Here is a 24,427-nt window from a genome sequence, read left to right as displayed (position 1 = left end):
AAGTATACTAGCACTTTAAACAATTTCTGAAGAACACTTCATATGTCTATGAGCTTTTTTTGCTTATTCATATTTGCTTCAAAAATATTTAAGAATGTAAGACAAGATCAGATAAAACATCCATGTTTTCTATTATTCTGTTCCGATGGTGACCAATCAAATACTTATGAGAATCACACAAAGAGAGCGTAAACGTAACAGCTCCCTTGCATTTGTATTGTATAGTACAAGTTACACATGTTCCTAATTCAGAATTCCAAAACACTCCAGAATCCCAAACTGCCCATAGAGGTAGCTGAGACAGGGACACCTTTGCTTTGTGTCATGCAGAAATTATTCAAAACATTGTATACAAGTACCTTCATGCGATTTGTATAAGGTATATATGCAACATTAATGAGTTTTGTGTTTAGACTTACCTTCCATCACCAAAATATTCATTACATATAAATATGCAAATATGAGTATTCTAAAATCTGGAAAAATCCAAAATCTCAAACACCTCAGATCCCAAGCATTTTGAATATTGTATTGAGAGGCATAAAATAGGTGGCTGTCATTACTAAGTCATTAATAATAACCTCATATTCTACAAATTTGTCCAATATTGTTTTTAAAACATCAAAAACATGACATGTCTTTGAAGTATAAGTATAGACTCTCAAGGCAATTCTGCACAGACGCAATAATCCAGTTTGGAAGTGGATTAAAATAAACTGGCTTTACTGAACAGCACCCACACAAACTGATTTGAGGCTGGATTGGTGGTCACAGTATCTGCTGGTTGTAAATCAGAACCAAATCCACATGTAGACAACCACTGGAAAATGCAGTTTAAAAAAAAACAGTCTTCTGAGATGCACTGATGTGCATATCCATGTCCATTTAGGTTCAGTGCTGGATCATGGAAGGCACAGGAAATGAGAATGGCTAGAAAATGAGAGTTCCCATGGGAATGATGTGGTTTCCTCTCCTGGGGGTGTAACTGTTTACCCGTGTTTCTGCATTTCTAAAAGTACTTCAGTGCTAGCCAGGTCTGACAAGTGCATTGCATTTTCCGGTTCCTGTTCTGAGCCCCTCATGGGATATATTCCAACTGGCTGCAGCACATTATCTGGCTTGTTTTGGAATTTCTGGTGAGTTGTTTTTGTTACATACCTGATGCACACTGCAGTGCACACTGGGATCTACATTCTGTGGACACCCCACCCTCAAAACCTCTTTGAATTGGATTATAGTGTCTGTGTAGAACCACCTTCAGTTGCTCAGTCTGTTGTAGGATGGGACATGGAACCATTCCCCCCTGAGCTTTTAGAACACACCTCCCATAATCCTGCATCACTGGTCATATGGACGCGAGCAGGCATGGGCCAACTTTGGCCCTCCCTCCAGGTGTTTTGGACTTCAACTCCTAACAGCTGGCAGAAGATGAAGTCCAAAACACCTGGATGGCCCAAGTTTGTCCATGCCTGTTCTAGAGCTACTAGGAATGAAAGTGAAAGGCATATAGCAGACTAAATCTTGTCCATTCTCGGCTGGTGCTTTGGGCAGGACATTTCCAGTCTATTTGCTTCTTCATTTCTATGGCTGGAGCACTTCACATGTGTATCTCCATAAGTTGGCATCTAAGCTAAGTAATATGTCCTTTGTTGTTGTTCATTCGTTCAGTCGTCTCCGACTCTTTGTGACCTCATGGACCAGCCCACGCCAGAGCTCCCTGTCGGCTGTCAGCACCCCCAGCTCCTTCAAGGTCAGTCCAGTCACTTCAAGGATGCCATCCATCCATCTTGCCCTTGGTCGGCCCCTCTTCCTTTTGCCTTCCACTTTCCCCAGCATCATTGTCTTCTCTAGGCTTCCAATATCTCCTTTAGCATCCTTTATTTATTTATCATCTGATCCTACATAAGGAGCCCCTGGTGGTGCAGAGGGTTAAACCGCTGAGCTGCTGAACTTACTGACTGAAAGGTCAGCAGTTAGAATCTGGGGAGCGGGGTGAGCTCCCGCTGTTAACCCCAGCTTCTGCCAACCTAGCAGTTTGGAAACATGCAAATGTGAGTAGATCAAAAGATACCGCTTCTGCAGGAAGGTAACAGCACTCCATGCAGTCATGCCAGTGGACACATAACCTTGGAGGTGTCTACGGACAATTCCGGCTCTTCAGCTTAAAAATGGAGATGAGCACCACCCCCGAGAGGCAGATTAGACTTAATGTCAAGAGGAAACCTTTACCTTTAACTTTATTACTGTACATCAGTACCTTACAAAATCAATCTGTATCATTCACAGCTATGTTGTTTTCTCGCTCTCCAGGGCCAGATCAACTACACCCAAGAGTATTGAAGGAACTAGCGGAAGTCATCTTGGAACCATTGACAATCATTTTTGAGAGTTTTTGGAGAATGGGAGAAGTTCCATCAGATTGGAGGAGGGCCAATGTGGTCCCAAGAAGGGAGAAAAGGATGACCCAAAAAATTACCACCCGGTCAACCTCACGTTGATACCAGGCAAGATTCTGGAAAAGATTGTTAAGGAAGTGGTCTGCAAATACTTAGAAACAAATGCGGTCATCACTAATAGTCAACAAAAACAAGTCATGCCAGATTAATCTGATCTCTTTTTGCGATAGAGTTACAAGCTGGGTAGATGCAGGGAATGCCGTGGATGTAGCGTACCTGGATTTCAGTAAGGCCTTTGACAAACTTCTGGCAAACAAACTAGTCCAATGTGGGCTAGGCAAAACTACAGTTAGGTGGATCCGTAATTGGTTAAATGGATGAACCCAGAGGGTGTTCACCAATGCTTCCTCTTCATCCTGGAAAGAAGTGACGAGTGGACTGCTGCAGGGTTCTGTCCTGGGCCCGGTCCTGTTCAGGATCTCTATTAATGACTTAGATGAAGGGTTAGAAGGCATGATCATCAAGCTTGCAGACAACACCAAATTGGGAGGGATAGCCAATACTCCAGAAGACAGGAGCAGAATTCAAAATGATCTTGACAGATTAGAAAGATTAGAAAGATGGGCCAAAATGGGCCAAAACTAACAAAATGAAGTTCAACAGGGTCAAATGCAAGATACTCCACTTAGGCAGAAAAAACGAAATGCAAAGATACAGAATGGGGGGTGCCTGGCTCGAAGGCAGTACATGTGAAAGAGATCTTGGAGTCCTCATGGACAGCAAGTTAAACATGAGCCAACAATGTGATGCGGCGGCAAAAAAAGCCAATGGGATTTTGGCCTGCATCAATAGGAGCATAGTGTCTAGATTTAGGGAAGTAATGCTACCCCCCTATTCCACCTGGGTTAGACCACACCTGGAATATTGTGTCCAATTCTGGGCACCACAATTGAAGAGAGATAGTGACAAGCTGGAATGTGTCCAGAGGAGGGCGACTAAAATGATCAAGGGTCTGGAGAACAAGCCCTATGAAGAGCGGTTTAAAGAGCTGGGCTTGTTTAGCCTGAAGAAGGGAAGGCTGAGAGGAGATGTGATAGCCATGTATAAATATGTGAGAGGAAGTCACAGGGAGGAGGAAGCAAGCTTGTTTTCTGCTTCCCTGGAGACTAGGACGCGTAACAATGGCTTCAAACTACAAGAAAGGAGATTCCATCTGAGCATTAAGAAGAACTTCCTGACTGTGAGAGCCGTTCAGCAGTGGAACTCTCTGCCCCGGAGTGTGGTGGAGGCTCCTTCTTTGGAAGCTTTTAAACAGAGGCTGGATAGCCATCTGTCAGGGGTGCTTTGAATGCAATATTCCTGCTTCTAGGCAGGGGGTTGGACTGGATGGCCCATGTGGTCTCTTCTAACTCTATGATTCTATGATTCTATGAAACTGGAAGATGCCATATGCTGATGCTTTGATCCATCTAGCTGAGGACTATTAACTCTGATTAGGAGTGACTCTCCAGTGATCATGCAGGGTTCTGAGCCTTTCCTGGAGATCCCTCATTTTCCATAGTATCTCCATCAAATACTAACCAAGCTGATTCTGGATAACTTCCAAAGTCAGATGAAATGGGTATGGTCTAGGTAGGGAAGTGGAATGCAATGGATCCAATACAGCAAGGAACACCACACTGGGTTACTTTTGGTAATGCTAATTGTAACACACAGTCCCAAATTGGACTTCACCCGCAAGGGGAGGAGGGAAGGTTAAAGTCCCTATCCTAATACTAGGATCAGATCTGGATTGGGCACTCTGAGCTTTGTTGTTCATTCGTTCAGTCGTCTCCGACTCTTCGTGACCTCATGGACCAGCCCACGCCAGAGCTCCCTGTCGGCCGTCACCACCCCCAGCTCCTTCAAGGTCAGTCCAGTTACTTCAAGGATGCCATCCATCCATCTTGCCCTTGGTCAGCCCCTCTTCCTTTTGCCTTCCACTTTCCCCAGCATAATTGTCTTCTCTAGGCTTTGCTGTCTCCTCATGATGTGGCCAAAGTACTTCAACTTTGTCTCTAATATCCTTCCCTCCAATGAGCAGTCGGGCTTTATTTCCTGGACTGGTTGGATCTTCTCGCAATCCAAGGCACTCTCAGAACTCTGAGCTTACATACATATAAAAGGTAAAGGTTTCCCCTGACATTAAGTCTAATCGTGTCCGACTCTGGGGGTTGGTGCTCATCTCCATTTCTAAGCCGAAGAGCCAGTGTTGTCCGAAGACACCTCCACGATCATGTGGCCAGCATGACTGCATGGAGCGCCGTTACCTTATGTATACATATACATATGCATATATAGATGTTCAAAAGGAGACAGTTCCTCCTAGATCTAACCACAGCTATTTTTGTCTGTTTTCTACTGATTCCTTGAACTTACCTTTCACTGTATTTTTGACAAAACATACAAAATTGAACACTCTCTTACCATATTCTGAGTGAGATGATTATGGCTGAGTTGGGAGCACTGTTGATGGTTGGTAACAGCGTTCACACATTGACTTGACTTTACAACTACCACCTCCCTAGAATAAAACGTGACGTGACATCTCCTGCCTCTTTGGATAGTAATGCTCCTCTCCTCTTCCCAAGTGCTGCTAGAGTGCAACTGGCTTCAGCCTTGGGTTCTAAGGCAGGAGGAGGTATGTGTGGGCTGTGGGCCATACTCAGCCACTAAACGTATCCCAACATATCCACACAGCCTCAAGTTCAAGGTCTTTTCAGACACTTGTTTTACCCTTAATTGGCAAAACCTATAGGGTTGTTTAAGGACTCTTCCACACAGCATTATTACCCAGAATATCAAGGCAGATCATTCGCCATATATGCTTTGAATTGGGTTGTCTGAGTCCACACTGCCATATAATCCAGTTCAATGTGGATTTGATACAGCTGTGTGAAAGAGGCCCAAGTCTATCTCACCCCTCCCAAAAAAAAACCCTCTGGAAAGAAGCTCTAAATCACTGCCAAGTCAGAAGTAATATTACATGTTAGTATACGGCAGATAATAGTGCCAAAACCATTTTATGCGGTATGTCTGTGGGCACAAATATGCACCTACCAAGACCAGACTTAATGTAAAGTCTGCAGTAGGGAACGTCTACAGTAGGGAACCTTTTCTACTCCAAGAACAGTTGAACTGCCACAATTTCCCACCTAAATTATGCAAGGAGTCCACTGAACGAAAGCCAGATTCCCTTCACTGCCCAAATGGTTCAGCCCTCCCTCAAAAGAGAATTGTGGATACAGACAGCAAGAAGGCAGGAACTGTAGGGCCAATAGGCTGAACTCTAGTCTCCCCATCACACCATTTCCTGGACGCAGAAGGGAAGAAACTTCTGAAGAAAGATCTTTTGTTGAGGCCAACTCGGTCTGCCTCATCCTTCAATCAATTTGTCTGTCATTTAAAAACCTGAACACTGCTTGTGTGCACATTTCCCGCCCCCCCCCTCCTCCTCCTCCTCTGCTTGTCCTCCTCCTTCTCCTTCTGAGTTAATTATGGTCCCGAGCTCCCCATTGTGCATCATGTGTGCCAAGCTCATTATCTCCTTTCTAAATCAATACTGAATCCTCTCCTAGTTGTTGACACGCCATTTAAATGTGACCAAAGAGGGTCATAGCACTCTAGCCAGACTTTATGTATACAGTGTTCAGTAGTTGCTAATGAACAGATATTTGCCAGGAGCAACAGATGCTTTGTAACAGCATCCGACTATGAGGCATTCCGTAAAACGTGCTTATTTTTTTCACGTTAGCCAACTTCGTTTTTTCTCATGCTACATTTCCTTTCTGTTGTTTTTTGGTTCTACACTTGACATGCCTTTAAGATATGTCATAGTTAATCGCACATAATCCCATCCTTTTTCAAAACCTGCCCCTTTGTTTGGGGCCGAGACTACCTGTCAATCTGCCCTTCAGTAGCCGTGGCTCACCCAAGTTGCCAACAAAAATGTTAATTTGCTTAAAAGTTCGAAAGCCCCATTAGTCACGTAAAGATTTAATCGCCTTCTGCCCACTTTCATTTTTTTGCAGTCGTATAGGAGCAAACATTTGTAGAAGTGCTTTGCAGGCTTGCACATTGTTCTTCTTCTCCTTCTTGCCTATCCTCCTTCCCTAGCAAAGAAGGAAATGACTTGCTGATATGTATGAAATATGAACTCTTTGTACAGATTTAGAAGATATCTTGCCTTCCACCCCTACATTGATAGGTCCCCCTTTTTCTGTTAATAACAGCCTAGAAAAGTGTCCCTTCGTCAAATTCATTCCAATACTAGAGAAGCTGAGTTTCCAATGTCATGGTGAGGCACAGCTGGACAAAATGCCAAACAAGACACTGCGGCAAGCGCAGAATAATCCTGCAGTGTGCGGTTGTGAACAGGAAGGGGCTGAAGGATGGTCCCATCAGAGAGAAAGCAATGCACAATCCTCAAGGGGCCCCTCCATAGACCACGTCAGCTCTCTGGTGAAGCAATTCAAGGCTTGATTGCAGCAAAGCAAACAGATTTGAGGAAAAGGTGGTGGAAGGTTGTGACACCTCCTTGTCCTTGAAATCAATAGAGTCAAACTTTTGTTATGAAGAGTACTACAAAGTGCCAGAAAGCAAAAGTGTTCATCATGGTTTTTTAAAAAAGAAAAATCAAGTCTGTAGTCCTGAGAATGATAGGAATCCAGGACATTTCTAGTTGAGCTACGAGTTCAGACATTCACCCAGAGAAGTGGTCCAGAACTGGCCACATCTCTTGGCTTCAGGCGCCAGCGCTCCTTGCAATGCTTTCTCCACTGGAACCATGTTGACCTTTGTAATTTTCTTTTAAAAACGTGCAAGACTTTTAAAAAATGGCCTCTTTCTTCAAAAGAATTGTTAAAAGCTGCCTTCAATCCTCCTTGTTAAAATTCACAGCTGTGATTTGAAAGAGCCGGGACAAACAACAAGAGAGACTGTTCATTTCTTTAAAAAAAGGACGGCATTGAGATAGAAAGAGAAAGTGAGGCACTTGCGGTTCCAGTTTATGCATAGAATTCCTCCTGCTTGTCAGGTTTTTGGTACGTGACGCTAGCCTGCTTGGGCTCTTCCAAGGTGTAGCTCCCCTCGTCTTTCTTTTTCATCCGATAGATCAACAGCATGACCAGGAAGGCAGCAAACAGAGCGCCAACGACCCCTCCCACAATCACAGCTGTAAATAAAGAGCAAAAGAGGATAGTCAGCAACAAGGTCCAAGATATGTGGCATTTTTTTTTTATTAAGGCAAAGGATAAGAAAGTTGCAATCTTCTTTTCCCTGCCACACTGGCAATGCTATAGGGCAGAGCTTGCCAAACACTTTTTAGAGATACATCATAGGCTTGGGCGATCCAGTTCGTTAATTTCGTAATTCGTTATTAATTCGTATTTAAATTAGCTTACGATCCAATATCGAGCCATGCAGGAATAGTGTGAGGAGTAATTAAGAATCGAAACAATTTTTCCAATTTTCATAATTATTTTCGTAATTTCGTAATTATATTTTATAATATACAATTATAATATAATATAATATAATATAATATAATAATATAATATACATTATATATTATATTACATTATATTATTATAATTGTATATTATAATATAATATATGTAATATATTATAATATAATGTAATATAATATAATCTAATATACAATTATAATATAATAGAATATATTATATATATTATATATATAATAATATAATAGAATATACAATAATATAATAATATTATAATAATATATAATATAATATAATATAATATATATAATATAATATAATATAATATAATATAATATAATATAATATAATATAATATAATATAATATAATATAGTTGTTTGTTTTATCATACCAACAGTCAACAACAGAGGGAAAGGGAAGCTTCAGAAGTTCCCCTGTCCCGTTTGGAGGTGTTTTTTTTAGCATATTGCGCAATCGCGTCCGCCATTAACAAATCGATTTGTAATATTACGAAATTTTGTATATTTCGAAATTTTTTAAAGTAAAATTTTGGAATTCTTTAAAAAAATGAAACGCAAGGGCCCCCTAAAAACAAAACGAGTTTAGAACCAAATTTTTCCGTGGTTACCCAAGCCTAATACATCATTTCGCAACACAGTAACTCAGTTTTACTAGCAAACCAGAGGTTTATAAGAGATACAGACACAAACATAAACTGTAATAATAAAGTATTATCAAATGTATTGTCGAAGACTTTCATGGCCGGAATCACTGGGTTGTTGTAGGTTTTTTCGGGCTATATGGCCATGTTCTAGAGGCATTTCTCCTGATGTTTCACCTGCATCTATGGCAAGCATCCTCAGAGGTAGTGAGGTCTGTTGGAACTAGGAAAAAGGGTTTATATGTCAAATGCTTTCATGGCCAGAATCACTAAGTTGTTGTGAGTCTTCCAAGCTGTATGGCCATGTTCCAGAAACATTATCTCCTGACATTTCGCCTGCACCTATGGCAGGCATCCTCAAAGGTTATGAGGTCTGTTGGAAACTATGAAAATGAGGTTTATATATTTGTGGAATGTCCAGGGTGCGAGAAAGAACACTTGTCTGTTCGAGGTAGGTGTAAATATTTCAACTGGCCACCTTGATTAGCATTTAATGAACAAAATCTGGCTACGAGTATTTAAAAACTCTAAAATCATAACAGTAAATAAAGAACAACTTTCAAAAACAGGTGAATTCCAGGCAAGAAACTATCAGGGGCAGCTAATCAACTCCCAACAAAGGATTCTCCCCGGCAACAAGAAGCCAGACCTTGAAACTGCTGGGCCATTCAATGCTAATCAAAGTGACCAATTGAAACAGTAACACCTAGCTCCAACAGACAAGAGTTCTTTCTCCCACCCTAGACATTCCACAGATATATAAACCCAATTTTCCTAGTTTCCAACAGACCTCACAACCCGGAGGATGCCTGCCATAGACGCAGGTGAAACGTCAGGTGAGAATGCTTCTGGAACATGGCCAATACAGCTTGGAAGACTCACAACAACCCTGTAATAACAAAACTTATCTCATGAAGGCCTTTATTTATATCGTTAAAACACTGTATTTACTCAAATTTAATGCCCACCTTTTTTTGGCTAAATTACCTTCCCAAAATTAGGGTGTGCATAAGATTCATGCGACAGCATAGATGCACCCCAAGGTTTTCTTTCCCATTGCTGGAAGCTTTGCTACCCTAACACTTTTGTTTTTAAAGAAGGAATTCTAAGCAGCAGCAACTGTAATGGCCATATTACAAAGAGGGCGCCTTTTGCTGCTGTCCATTACGTTCGCCACCAAATACCGTATATACTCGAGTATAAGCCGAACCGAATATAAGCCGAGGCACGTAATTTTATCACAAAAAACTGGGAAATCTTATTGACTTGAGTATAAGCCGAGGGTGAGAAATGCAGCCGCTACTGGTGAATTTGACAGATGGCCACCCAGTCTTTCTATCATTCCCTCCTCCCCCTCGCGGAGCACGAGCTTTCCTCACCTGTGGCAGAGGAAGGGGGGAGCCCCTGTGGCAGGCTTTTCCACGGGCTTGCTCTCCTTCTTCCTTGTCCCATGCGCGGGCGTGGTGGTGGTGGCAGAAGCAGGAGGAAGCAAAAAAGCCGCGCAAGGGTGAGGGGGGAGGGGAAAGTGCGCGCTGCTCCCCTTCCTCTCTTGCCGCACGCTCTCCTACTTCCTTGTCCCATGCGCAGGCACGGTGGCGGGGGCAGTGGCGGGAGGAAGCAGAAAAGTCGCGCTGCTCCCCTTCCTCTCTTGCTGCGCGTGCACCTTCTTCGGCGGCGGAGGCAGGAAAGAAGCGCAAGGGGGAAGGGAAAGGTGCGCACCTTTCTCCCCTCCCGTGCCCTGTGCACGCCTTTACCGCCACTGCCGAGGATGGTGCACACGGGGCATGGGAGGAGAGAAAGGCGCACACCTTTCCCTTCTCACTCACGCGTCTTTCCTGCCTCCGCCGGCGAAGGTGCGCACGCGGCAAGAGAGGAAGGGGAGCGGCACGCACTTTCCCCTTCCCCCTTGCCCCATGCGCAGCTTTTCTGCTTCCTTCCGCCGCTGCCCCCGCCATCACGGCCGTGCATGGGACAAGGAAGAAGGAGAGCAAGCCTGCCGCAGGGGCTTCCTTCTCTTCTGCCGCCGCCGAGGAAGGCTTGCCTTTCCCTCCTCCTCCCTCATTCCCTGACCTGAATATAAGCCAAGGGGAGGTTTTTCAGCCTGAAAAAATGGCTGGAAAACCCGGCTTATAGTCGAGTATATACGGTACATTTTTGGGTTTCAGGGTTTTGGAAATTGAGGTGTGCATAAGATTCGAGTAAATAAGGATATATGATGTATTGCTTATTTCACAAAGATTCAGAGGTTTCTCATTACATTCACACAACACACCGACACACTGAAGCAGACACACTAACATGTCACAACACATAGTTTGGAAAAGTCTTCTGCTCCATCTGACCGCAAAAGGCCAGTTTAGGTGATGGTGGACACACACCGTTCCATCTTCCAAGACAGCAGAAAGGGCAGGAGTTGAAGGAAGCACAACCAGAGCATAGCCACTGCTGGCTTTTCCACACCCGATGCTTGCGGGGAATGTCTTGTTCTGACTGATGGTAGAGCTAGCTGTCACTGTACTTCTCTTGTATGACGGTCCACAATTCAGGATGGCTTAAAAAAACCTCAGTTATTGCAACCATGGAGGAAAATGAGGTGGTTGGAAATTAGTGAGTTACCATCACATTGGTCCATTCAGCCCAGTATTGCCTAATCTAATTGGATGAGCAGTAGACTCCTTTAACTGTTTTTCTCTCAACAGTAAGGAGAGATTGCAGATATTTGCTTTTTAAAAACATTTCAATAGGATCAGACCTAATTTGCTATTCTTGATCCTCTTTCTGAACTTAGAAGCAAATATATTGATCCTTTGTTTTCACGTGGCTCCAAATTTTGCAATGCCATTCTCAGATTTTTTTTAAAAAAGAACAAAATTTGTACATTAGAAAATGTATACATTCTGCCGTACATTTGGCTCTAGTTTCTCAATGAACGTCTCATCATTGAGTCTCAGCCAATTCAACCTAGTTTGTGCCACAGAAACAAAGTTTCTGGAGCAGAACAACTACTTTCAAAGTCAGGACCACACAAATTAAATGAGAAATAATACTTTCAAACCAGGAACAGAAATGTTGTTACATAGTTCAATTAATTCAGGTATAATTCAGGTAATAATAAAAAAATGATGGCTGCTAATCACAATGGTTATACATTACAATCAACATATTGGTAAAATCAAATATTATTAAAATAATACAATCATAGAATTGGAAGAAACCACATGGGCCATCCAGTTCATCCCCCTTCTGCCCTGCAGGAAAAGCACAAAGCCCCCCGGCCAAAAGGCCACCCAGACTCTGTTTAAAAGCCTCCAAGAAAGGAGTCTCCAAAGACTCCGGGGCAGAGAGTTCCACTGCTAAACGACTCTTCTCACTGCCAGAAAGTTCTTCCTAATGTTCATTGGAATCTCCTTTCGTGTCCTTGAACCCATGACTCCGTTGAGCCCTAGTCTCCACGGCAGCAGAAAAAAATCCTGCTCACTTACCTTTTTTTTATTTGTTTATCGTATCAGGAATGCAGTTATAATGGATAGAAAAATCACAAAGTCAAAAACTTGGCATTAAAACTAAATGTCCTTTGACCAGAAGCTGGCCATTTGGAGTGCCTCTGGTGTAGCTGGAGTGCCTCGGGTGTGGCAGGGCTCAGGCTGCATGTAGTAGATGGCCTGTAGTTTGCTCTTCTCCACACTCACAGGTCATGGACTCTGCTTTTTAGCCCCATTTCTCATGCTTGGCTCTGCACCTCGTGATGCCAGAGCACAGCCTGTTCAGCACCTTCCAAGCACCTCTTCCTTATGGCACCCTTTCACATATTGATACATAGCTCCTCTCATGTCTCCTCTCAGCCTTCTCTTCTGCTTATTTATTTATTTATCGTGTCAGGAGCAACCAGACATTTGTATTACTTTTTTAACAAAACAAAACAAACAGACAGACAGACAAAACACAAAGTTTGCAAGCTTGGTAGTTGATTAAATGTTCTTTGACCAGTATCTGGCCACTTGGAGTGCCTCTGGTGTTACCGCAAGGAGGTCCTCCATTGTGCATGTGGCAGGGCTCAGGTTGCATTTTAGCAGGTGGTCTGTAGTTTGCTCTTCTCCACCCTCACATGTCATGGATTCCACTTTGTAGCCCCATTTCTTAAGGTTGGCTCTGCATCTTGTGGTGCCAGAGTGCAGTCTGTTCAGCGCCCTCCAAGTCGCCCAGTTTTCTGTGTGCCCAGGGGAGAGTCTCTCATTTGGCATCAGCCATTGATTGAGGTTCTGGGTTTGAGCCTGCCACTTTTGGACTCTTGCTTGCTGGGGTGTTCCAGCGAGTGTCTCTGTAGATCTTAGAAAACTATTTCTTGATTTAAGTCGTTGACGTGCTGGCTGATACCCAAACAAGGGATGAGCTGGAGATATCACTGCCTTGGTCCTTTCACTATTGGCTGCTACTTCCCGGCGGATGTCAGGTGGTGCAATACCGGCTAGACAGTGTAATTTCTCCAGTGCTGTAGGGCGCAGACACCTCGTGATAATGCGGCATGTCTTATTAAGAGCCGCATCCACTGTTTTAGTGTGGTGAGATGTGTTCTACACTGGGCATGCGTACTCAGCAGCAGAGTAGCATAGCACAAGGGCAGATGTCTTCCCTGTATCTGGTTGTGATCCCCAGGTTGTGCCAGTCAGTTTTCGTATGATATTGTTTCTAGCACCCACTTTTTGCTTGATATTCAGGCAGTGCTTCTTGTAGGTCAGAGCACGGTCCAGGGTGACTCCCAGGTATTTGGGTGTGCTGCAATGCTCCAGTGGGGTTCCTTCCCAGGTAATCCTCAGAGCTCGGGATGCTTGTCTGTTCTTAAGGTGAAAAGCACATATCTGTGTTTTAGATGGATTAGGGATCAGCTGGTTTTCCCTGTAATAGGCAGTAAGAGCACCTAGAGCTTCGGAGAGCTTCTGTTCTACCATCTCAAAGCTCCTTGCTTGAGTAGTAATGGCACGATCATCAGCATTCTCTTCTGCTAGCTTTTTGAGATAGTCCTCAGAGGAATTATTCATGGTCTCCAGACCTTTGGTCATTTCATGTTCCATTTAAACACTTATTATTTCAGAGAACTTTTAAACAAACTAAAACCTTAGTTTTATGAAGCACTACACACACGGTCACACACCTATTATTCACATGCTTTGCACATGTCTCACCTATGAGTACTTCTTTTCTTTCAAGGATATTTTTCTGGGGAAGCTGTGCAGCAGAGTTTCCAGACTCAATGGTATTGTCTATGAGCCCCGACTCCACGTTCTTCCTCAGCACCGGTCCAGCTGCCGGAGTCACCAGGGGAGCCACTTCATTGCTGAGCTCGGTTGGAGCCACCTCCTCCTCGTGGATTTCAAAGTCCCCACTGACAGGGGGCTCCGGGTCACCATTGGTTATTGCAGTGGAAAGGCTCACATCGAGAGGGTCTGTCTGTGAGAGAGAACAGGGAAGGTTTAGAGAGAAGAAAGGATGCCCTATTCCCTTTACAGCATCCGCATCTCATCACTTCTGGCTTCCCCTTGCCTCACATCCCCTTCTGACTGCGGGATTTTGGTGCTAGTAGTATGTTGCTATATATAATATTTCTTAAAGGGCTTAAACTAGTCAGAACTAAAAAGACAGAGAGAAGGGCAAGAAAGTATTGGTTTGGTTTTGTAGTTTTGTTAGTTGTAGGTATTCTGATACCTACAAACCCCTTCCTGGTGCCCTAAGGCTCCTCTGTATGGATCTCATTTATCCAGCATTGCCACAATGCTGCTGGAATCTGGATACTGAGATCTAGCGCTGATTTTGCTTTGGTACCATTGGCATACAACATGGGGGAGGGGGTGTCTGCATTTCAATCACTGTAATCATTGAGATTGAATATCTTACTCTTATCACCTAACTCCTTTTTTTGCATTTCTATCGCCATTCCCATTCCGCACCTCCCACCCCCAATTTATATGCCTGTAGGCTTCACTACAACGTTTCACAGATGAAAACCTGAACATGCCTCCAAGCAACTCGAGTGTGGTCAAGATAGCAAATGTTACTAATAAGGAAGGACACACAAGCGACAAGACACTGCAGCAGTTTGCTTCCACCAAAGTCTCCTGAGAAGGGAAAGATCCCACCCCACTTTCCCCAGCAGAATCAACGTTTACACTTTGAACTCAATTTGCAGAGACTGAAAGAAGGTGGGGGAAAAGTGGGAAGAAGAACAAGAAATGGAAATGCCTTTGAGAAAATGAGACCATGAAGTACAAATCAAGGCAGTCGTTGCAAAAATCATAACAGTTGGAGGCTTTGTCTCATTCATCTGATGAAATGCACTGGAGTCCACAAAAGGCTTATGATATGCAATTGTCTGTCACAGTCTCAAATCTTAATATAACAGATTAATATGGCTACCTTTTAATACAGTTCTGTCTTTAGGTCAGACTCATGCGCATATACTTTTTATTTTGCTCCTGTGTCTTAAGAAACATATTTATGCACATCAAGTCTTTTTCAAAGTACAAAGGAACAGGCATGCCCCATGATTTGCATGGCATCACTCAAAATCTTATGAATCCAATCACTTGATTAATTTCAATGCATCGGCCAACGCCATAAGTGAAAACATGCAGATCATGTGCGCAGCAGCTCCATGCTCTCTAACCCGAAGACAGCAGCCAAGCTTTGGGATTGCTGCTGGAGTCACTTCCTGGGGAGGAGAGGTTTTCTTTTTTAGAGATGGATGCTTGTAGAGATGGATGCTGGGGTGAAAATTGCTGGAAGAAACACTAACAACCTTAGATATGCAGATGACACCACTTTGATGGCCGAAAGCGAGGAGGAGCTGAGGAGCCTTCTAATCAAGGTGAAAGAAGAAAGCGCAAAAGCTGGGTTGCAATTAAACATAAAAAAAAACCAAGATTATGACAACAAGAATGATTGACAACTGGGAAATAGAGGGGGGAAACGTGGAGGCAGTGACAGACTTTGTATTTCTAGGTGCAAAGATTACTGCAGACAGAAACTGCAGCCAGGAAATCAGGTGACACTTACTTCTTGGGAGGAGAGCAATGACCAATCTTGATAAAATAGTGAAGAGTAGAGACATCAGACTGGCAACAAAGATCCTCATAGTTAAAGCCATGGTATTCCCCATAGTCACCTACGGATGTGAGAGCTGGACCATAAGGAAGGCTGAGCGAAGGAAGATAGATGCTTTTGAACTGTGGTGTTGGAGGAAAGTGCTGAGAGTGCCTTGGACAGCGAGAAGATCCAACCAGTCCATACTTCAAGAAATAAAGCCTGACTGCTCATTGGAGGGAAGAATAGTAGAGGCCAGGCTGAAGTACTTTGGTTACATCATGAGGAAAGCTTGGAGAAGACAATGATGCTGGGGAAAATGGAAGGAAAAATGAAGAGGGGCCGACCAAACGCAAGATGGATGGATGGTATCCTTGAAGTGACTGGATTGACCTTGAAGGAACTAGGGGTGGTGACGACCGACAGGGAGCTCTGGCATGGGCTGGTCTATGAAGTCACGAAGAGTCAGAGATGACTGAACGAATGAACAACAACAACAACAGAGCTTGCAGTTACAATGTACCTTTATCCACAGAGGAAGATAGCCTGGTCACACAATTATTTTCCTCCTTTACATAGATACCCGTCACTACCATATTTAATACATGTGTAGCAGTCTTCTCCAGTCTCAAGACAGGAGCCAACCTAATGTTGTTGGACTTCAACTTCTAGAAGTTTCCAGACAGCAGAACAGGGTCTTGGAGCTCCTACGAGTTGTAGTCTACTCTGCCTAGAGGTCATCACACAGGGGAAGGTTGCTGCCTAGTGAAAAACCAGAAGCTGTTGTAAACAAATACAAGTGCTGTGTTGGAACTACACTGTGAAGATCCAGATTGGAATCTCCCTGCCATCCCTTGTATTTTGCCATATCTTCTCAGGAATTCTAGAATATCCACAGTATATGACAAAAACTGCCTCTCCCTTAGCATCTGCTCGACCATGGGACATCTGGAAAATGTGACATACAGTAATTCAGGATTTAAATCAGTAGTGATTGTTTAGATATACATTTTAATAAGAATGCTTTGCAGTGACACAAAGTATATTTTATTTTGCAAAATGTTGTTTTCTGGTACCTTTGAGACAATGAAGATCTTGTGTTCTGAAATCCATGAAGACAGAAAATAGAACAAGAATCCTCTCTAATTTTTGCATACAATCTGCTTAATTATGGAATTCCCCTTCCAGTATATAATTGGAAGGAGAGCAAGGCATTACTTTTGTAATGAAGAGAGCACACTGCAGAGTGTCGTGTGGTTTCTGGGCTGTATGGCCAATGTGTTCTAGCAGCATTTTCTCCTGACATTTGGCCTGCATCTGTGTCTACTGGAATCTTCAGAGGATTTGATTGTGGAGAAGCAAGTGAAGTATAGAAACCTGTGGAATATCCAGGGAGGGAGAAAGAACCAATGTCTATTAACCAAGTGTGAAGGGTGCAACGAGCAAGCCTGATTTGCAAGTGTTAGAGTAGGATCCATCCACTAGCATGTGGGTAACTGAGAAGATGGCATAGTCATGATAATAATGATAATAATAGTAATATTTATTTATTTGACCAGTCATATGACCATTTCAAAATAGAACACGAGTAAAAAACAAGGCAAAAAGGTGAGGACAGCAGCTGACCTTCTATTTATAGTCAGAATCTTATTTTCGTGGTTCTTCTTTCAGGAAATCTGCTCTTTTCTTAATAGCTTTCAGAATAAAAAGGCTTACTCTGATTATGTTGGGTCTTTCCTGACCTTGCAAGAGGGATGAAGATGGCATAGTCAATAGTGAGGGCATCTGCCTGGAAGTCGCCAGGCCTTTATTCCTTTGGAGTGTTTATTGCCTGGAGGAATCCTTTGCCTGAGTGGCGTTCATTGGCCCTTGATGGCTTTCTGCCTGGAGACCCCCTGTGTCCGGGTGGCGTTATTAGTCACAGTGTTGGTGTTTCTCAATACTGGTAGCCGCATTTTGTTCATTTTCTGTTGAAATTGCCCATGTGCTTGTGGATTTCAATGGCTTCTTTGTGTAGTTTGCCATAGTGGTTGTCAAAGCGGTCCAGAATGTCTGTGTTCTCAAATAATATTCTGTGCCCACCGTGGTTTATCATGTGTTTTGCTATTGCTAATTTTTCTGCAGTGTCTTTTGTGTTTGACTCTCTATTGACTATGCAATCTTCTCAGTTACTCACATGCGAATGGATGGATTTCACAGGTATATGCACTCCACTTGCTTGACTTCCATCAGATCCTCTGAAGATGCCAGTAGCCAAAGATGCAGGTGAAACGTCAAGAGAAAATGTTGGTAGAACACACTAGCTTGGAAACCACACAACACCCCAGTGATTTCATAGAGCATACTCCCTTAATCCAGAGGGAAGAGACGCAGACAGGGCTCAAAGCATGTGAATGAACATCTGCTGTCTAATTGGGAGGGAGGGGGTGTGTGAAGGTGGCGTAGGAGAAAGATAAAAGGAAGGGGAGAGGAATGCCGGATACCTTTAGATTTCTCTGTGAGCCGACAACAACAAATAAAGAGACTATTGTGCGTAACCTCAGCAGTCTGTCTGGTTCTGCTTGAGGATTGTTTCCCGGAGTCTGCCTTACCAACCATGGCAGCTGAACAGTCGTAAATCATGCATGCAATTCCTCTTCCTACAGAGGAGGAAACAACTTCCACAATAATGCATTCCAACATCTTGAGTTTCACTCACCAAGGCTCCTTCTACACTGCCATGCTCTGAACTGGATTATATAGAATCAGAGAATCATAGAGTTGGAAGAGACCTCATGGGCCATCCATTCCAACCCCCTGCCAAGAAGCAGGAAAATTGCATTCAAAGCGCCCCTGACAGATGGCCATCCGGCCTCTGTTTAAAAGCTTCCAAAGAAGGAGCCTCCACCACACTCCAGGGCAGAGAGGTCCACTGCTGAACGGCTCTCACAGTCAGGAAGTTCTTCCTCATGTTCAGATGGAATCTTCTTTCTTGTAGTTTGAAGCCATTGTTACGCGTCCTAGTCTCCAGGGAAGCAGAAAACAAGCTTGCTCCCTCCTCCCTGTGGCTTCCTCTCACATATTTATACATGGCTATCATATCTCCTCTCCGCCTTCTCTTCTTCAGGCTAAACATGCCCAGCTCTTTAAGCCACTCTTCATACGGCTTGTTCTCCAGACCCTTGATCATTTTAGTCGCCCTCCTCTGGACACATTCCAGCTTGTCAATATCTCTCTTCAATTGTGGTGCCCAGAATTGGATACAATATTCCAGGTGTGGTCTAACCAAGGCAGAATAGAGGGGTAGCATTACTTCCCTAGATCTAGACACTATGCTCCTATTGATACAGGCCAAAATCCCTTGGCTTTTTTTGCCGCCACATCACATTGTTGGCTCATGTTTAACTTGTTGTCCACGAGGACTCCAAGATCTTTTTCACTCGTACCGCTCTTGAGCCAGGCATTGTCCCCCATTCTGTATCTTTCCATTTTGTTTTTTTCTGCCTAAGTGGAGTATCTTGCATTTGTCCCTGCTGAACTTCATGTTGTTAGTTTTGGCCCATCTCTCTAAACTGTCAGTGTAGACTCATACAGTCGAGTCCAAACTGATAATGTGGATTTTCTGTTTGGATAATCTGGATTATATGGCAATGTAGAAGGGGCTCCATTATCTGAGCCCAGTGTATTTGCTTATCCCAGATTAAATCTGGCAGTGCAGACTCATATAATCCAGTTCAAAGCAGATAACTGGGGATCAGGTCCTGGGATATAGGGCAGCTTTGGCCCCTTCTACACTGCCATATAAAATCCAGATTACCTGCTTTGAATTGGATTATATAGCAGTGTAGACTCATATAATCCAGTTCAAAGCAGATAATGTGGATTATCTTCTTGGATCATCTGAGTAACATGGCAGTGTAGAAGGGGCCTTAGACATTCAAAATCTGGAATGGAACCCAGTAGAAGCAAAGAATGCCTCTAGACCATGGCCATATAGTCCAAAAAAACCCCTACAACAACCCAGTAAATAAGCATTTCCAGATGCATTCAAAATCTGCCTGTAGATTTTGACAAGCCTCCCTCTGCCTCTTGCAGGTTCAGAAGAAAAAACAAAACAATCGAGACCATCCATAAATAGGTATCTTTTGAGATACTAAAGCTAACCTTCTGTGCTAATTTTGAGGGCTCGGTTCTGTGGTTCCTTGGGTAAGCATTCCAAGGAATGGAACTTAGGATAGCACAGACTTCCCTTTCCACGGAGAAAACAGCCACTCTTATGCCTCAGATGGTGGTAGGGGGTGAAAAGAGACACATCCAATTGAGGCAAAGCCAAATATGGACCAGACTTGGAGGGAGGATAAAACTGCTCTGGAGAAATAAATAGCAGAAAGGAGAAGCATTGACTATGCCCAAAAGAAAGGTAGAAAAAGAGAAAGCTATCCTAACACTTTCTGCCCTTGTTGCCATCATCCTAACAGGGTTTTCGATGTGGAAGTTGATGCTTGAAATGGACAAGAAGAAGTGGAATTTGGCTTTGGCTTTTAAATGTTTTTAATCTTGTATTGTCGAAGGCTTTCATGGCTGGAATCACTAGGTTCTTGTGGGTTTTTTCGGGCTATAGAGCCATGTCAGGAGAAATGCCTCTAGAACATGGCTCTATAGCCCGAAAAAACCCACCATAACCTAGTTTTTAATCTTTTAAGCTCTAAATATTAAAAATCTGTTAAATATGAAATGGTTATCATGTGAATTGGTTGGTCTGTATTCAGTTGACTGACTGTCTTGGTTGCTTGTGTAATTGTGCATTGGGTTTTATTTATTATTTATTTATTATTACACTTGTATACCGCTAATATCTCAGCCTAAGTCGGCGACTCATTGCGGTTTACAACATCTAAAAACAACAATATTCAAATTAAAAGCATAAAAACACATATAAAATACAGAATTATTGGGCCACCAATAACAATCCAAATGCATCTCGTAACTGGAATTATCTTTTGGCTTGTGTTATTTTGGATTTTTTAAACGGCATTGAATGCTAGCCCCTCTCTATGTTGTGAGCTGCCTCATATATCAGCCACACTACTGCTGATGGGTCAGATTTCATGCTTTTGAGAAAGCAGTTGCACTTTCTTCATCCCAACCTCTATCCTTTTCTTCTGATTGATTCACGTGGGCAACACAGATCATGTCTGGTCTTGGAAGTGACACAGAAAACGTTACCTTCTGGACTGCCTTGTGCAGCAACTCTTTGGCCTGTTAGATCAAATGGCCAGGAGAGGGAGGTAGAGGCTAGGAACATTGTAATATTCACCCACACACCCCTGAATCAGATCTTGGTAGGGATCCAGAATCTATATAAATAAAAATGTCATGTTTGTTTGTGGGATTAACATAACTCAAAAACCACTGGACAAATTGACACCAAATTTGGACACAATACACCTATCAGGCCAACAAGTGACCATCACTCATAAAAACACTGAAAAACACAAAAATTCAAAGCAGGTAATGTGGATTATCTTCTTGGATCATCTGAATAATATGGCAGTGTAGAAGGGGCCATGCGCAAAACCACATATATATACGCAAACACACATATACACAAATATATGCGCACATATATATACACACAAAACACATATACACAGACTGGGCCACAACGTGTGGCAGGGGATGGCTAGTCCCCAGTAAAAAAGGGAGTCACTCTATGTGATTGTCTGGGAGCAAAATTAAAATTCCTCAGAAAATTATATTAAAAATTCAGTTGTTATGATAGGTGAGGGGTAAAAGGATGCCACGCATGCACAAGAATCCTGTTAGTGACATAAACACACATTAAATGTGTCATAAACCTCTTTTGGGGTGCATGCAAGGTGTAATTCCATAACTGTTTGCAGTTTCCAGATGTTTATCTACCAGGAGGGGTTGCTGTTGCTTAGCACTTGAGAGGGGAGAAAGTGGGGAGGTAATCCAACGAATGAAGGTAGCTCTAAGACGAAGGGTTGGAAGATAACACTCTCTGTGAGGACATTCTGACTTTCCTCCTCCTCCAAGTTTAGTCAGTTTATCAGCCTCTCCTCTCCCTACCAGGAAGAAGCAGCTGCAGGAGTTCTGCCCAGAGTTGAATACCTCCAGAAGGATGCTTTGGATGGGACACCAAAGGCTACCCACAAAAATATAAACATTACTATAAGCACCAATTGTGTATTCAGAGTGCTGTTACCTACCTTTTAATATGGGATCTTGCTGATAAAATTATCCCTCCCCCGATTACCTTGTGGTAAAAATGCCAAAAAGGGGTACTAGTCTAAAAGTGGGCATTCAGAATACATAGTATAAAATACCAAGGCACAGGGGCCACAGGGGCCAGATCCTACTTCTCTGGAAACAGGCACAAGTGGTGCACAAGCCTTAACTGTGCATAATCACTTCTGGTCATTGCTGATATCTGGGCCTCCAGGTTCAGAGCCGGGGGAGCGTGATCCCCATCTAGCACAATCTGGGTCCCTATTTGCAGCTCTGACTTTTAACTAAGCAGGACCACCTCTTTCTTGTCTGGATTAAGCTTCAATATGTTTGCCCTCATCCAGTCCATTACAGCTGCCAAGCACCACTTAAAGACAGGAACAGCTTCCTTGGGATCAAGTGGAAAGAGTGGCAGAGTTGGGTGTCATCTGCATACACATGACATTGCGTCCAAAAACTCCAGATGAGTTCTCCCAGTGGCTTTATGTAGATGAGGGACAGGACTCAACCCTATAGGCCAGTGACCAAGGAGTCGAATAGGAATCCTCCGGCAGACCAGGAAGGAAGGAAGCCACTGAAAAACAGAACCACCAAGCCCATCCCAAAAAAGCAACTGAGTAGGATACCATGGTCAATGGTATTGAAAGTTGCTGAAAGGTTCAGAAGAACCAGGAGGGAGACAGTCCCCTGTCCAATTTATGTGTACTAGCCACACCTGTGGGATGCACAGACTTTCTCTCTTCCTTCAGTGAAAATCGGTCTCAATATTTCATTGACTCCTCCTCCAGTTGTGCCATTATGGCTGGATTTTTGAGGTAGGTGCCCTAGGTCTCCTTCAGAAAAACTAGCAAGAGGTCCTCCAGATGTAACAAGGATGTCTTGTCACATTTTGAAGTAAATGGTGTAAAATCATACACCTTTTAAAAGAGGGCAAAGTGCAAGATCACAGAATATAGTCTAAAATTCCCTCATTTCACCACTCTTGCTGAAGGAATGGATTACTAATGCTCACCATGTTAGCATTTATGAAGTTATTGAAGGTACTTAGCCCTGAAGTTCTGTTGGGGAGCAGATGGCAGGTAGTGTCCATGTTCTCCCTTGCCGATAGAGCAGTGTAGTGGGTAGGCTGTTAAGAATGGAAGCTGAAGTCCAAAACACCTAGAGGGCTGAGGTTTGCCCATGCCTGGTTAAGCATGTCAGACTAGAACCAGGAAGTAAGAGATTCAAATCCCTCCTTTGGCCCGGTTACTATCTCTCAACCTAACATATCGCACAGTGTTCTTGAGAAGACACAAATGTTCAACCATATACACCATCCTAAGGCTACTGGAGGAAAAGAAAAGGCATTAATGTAACCAGAGATACAAATCTACTTACTGGAAGATCATGCATATCTTACAATCATGCATATCTTCTTTGGAACTGGGATCAGGCAGCTCCAACCACATCCCCAAGAAGCAGCCAAGTTCTGTGGGGTTCCTTCTATATCCATTAAGTAACATTGAAGTTGGAGGGAGGGAGGCTTCTCATCCCCCTGGAATTCCCCAGAGAGACAGAGGAATTATGGGGGTCTTTCTTCCTCTCTCATCAGCAAACTACAATCTACCCAGTTACCTCCCCTCTATCCCTATGGTAGCAGAGTAAGACTACAGTACTTGCATTGACCCGTGGATAAGTCTACCCAAGTTGGTTGGGTTGATTTTGCAACTAAAATGTTCTAGGCTTACACGCAAGTACAAACAGTGATTTGTTCCAGCATCATGTAATTCCTTTTGTACCTTTTGAAAACAAATTAGACACAATGAGGTATGATATCAGTTCTCCTGTATCTGATGCAGGTTTGCACAGAGATAAATTTCCATACCTGAACGGATTCTGTGGATGCCGTGGGGCTCAAAGACTGCAGAAGCGTGGTGCTTTTCTCACTGAACTCTGGCTCCTGTGGTGTGCTTAGTTTTGGCATAATTCTGACCTTTGTCATGCTGGTGGTCACTGGGAGAGATGCAGTGGCTTCCATCTTAGTTACGACGACAGCCGTTGGTGTTTCCAGTGTGACGGGTTGCGTTGTGGCTAGGACAGTGATAAAGGGCACCAAGACTCTGGAAACAGTTGTTGGCTTGGTGTTGGCAATTGTCATGGAGGCTGTGGTGGCAGCGCTGCTTGCTTTCTGGATGGTGATTGCAGGTGCCTCGGACATCCTGGGGATGAAGAGAGCGTCTGTTGTTGGCCTGGAGGTGGCTTCCTCTGTAGGGAATGGCACAAAGGGGATGCCGACAGGCTGCACTGAGGTCATTGGCAGCACTGCTGCAGTTGTTGTCGAGAGGACCATGGGTACCTCTGTTGTGACCTGCAGAACTGTCTTGATGCCAGAGTCCTGCTCAAAATCTGCAAGAGAAGCGAAGGCACCAATTGTGAAGTGACTGCTGAGCATTCCTAGAAAAAATAGCTGGCTGATCAATTTGACTCAAAAAAATAAAAACAAAAGAAAACTAAAGCTCGGAAGTAACTGGTTACAAGTAAATACAAATAAAACAAAAACTTGATTGATATTCCGCCCTA

The 24,427-nt window shown here is 43.4% G+C and overlaps 1 protein-coding gene across 1 annotated transcript in view; it reads right to left on the bottom strand.

Moving 5' to 3' along the window:
* Positions 1-112: 112 nt before the first annotated feature.
* The window catches only part of SDC3 (syndecan 3), a 74,525-nt gene continuing 50,210 nt past the window's right edge, over positions 113-24,427 (bottom strand). Inside the window, exons 3-5 of the mRNA XM_060784687.2 lie at positions 23,733-24,253; positions 13,744-14,008; positions 113-7,608 (exon numbers count right to left, since the gene is read on the bottom strand). Of these exons, the coding sequence (XP_060640670.2) occupies positions 7,442-7,608; positions 13,744-14,008; positions 23,733-24,253 (953 nt within the window). The 3' untranslated portion in view covers positions 113-7,441. The remainder of the gene's footprint in view (positions 7,609-13,743; positions 14,009-23,732; positions 24,254-24,427) is intronic.

This window comes from Anolis sagrei, chromosome X, assembly GCF_037176765.1.
Source record: "Anolis sagrei isolate rAnoSag1 chromosome X, rAnoSag1.mat, whole genome shotgun sequence".
Classification (NCBI taxonomy): domain Eukaryota; kingdom Metazoa; phylum Chordata; class Lepidosauria; order Squamata; family Dactyloidae; genus Anolis; species Anolis sagrei.
Note: the sequence above shows the minus strand (reverse complement) of the source record. Positions and strands in the feature narration are given on the sequence as shown.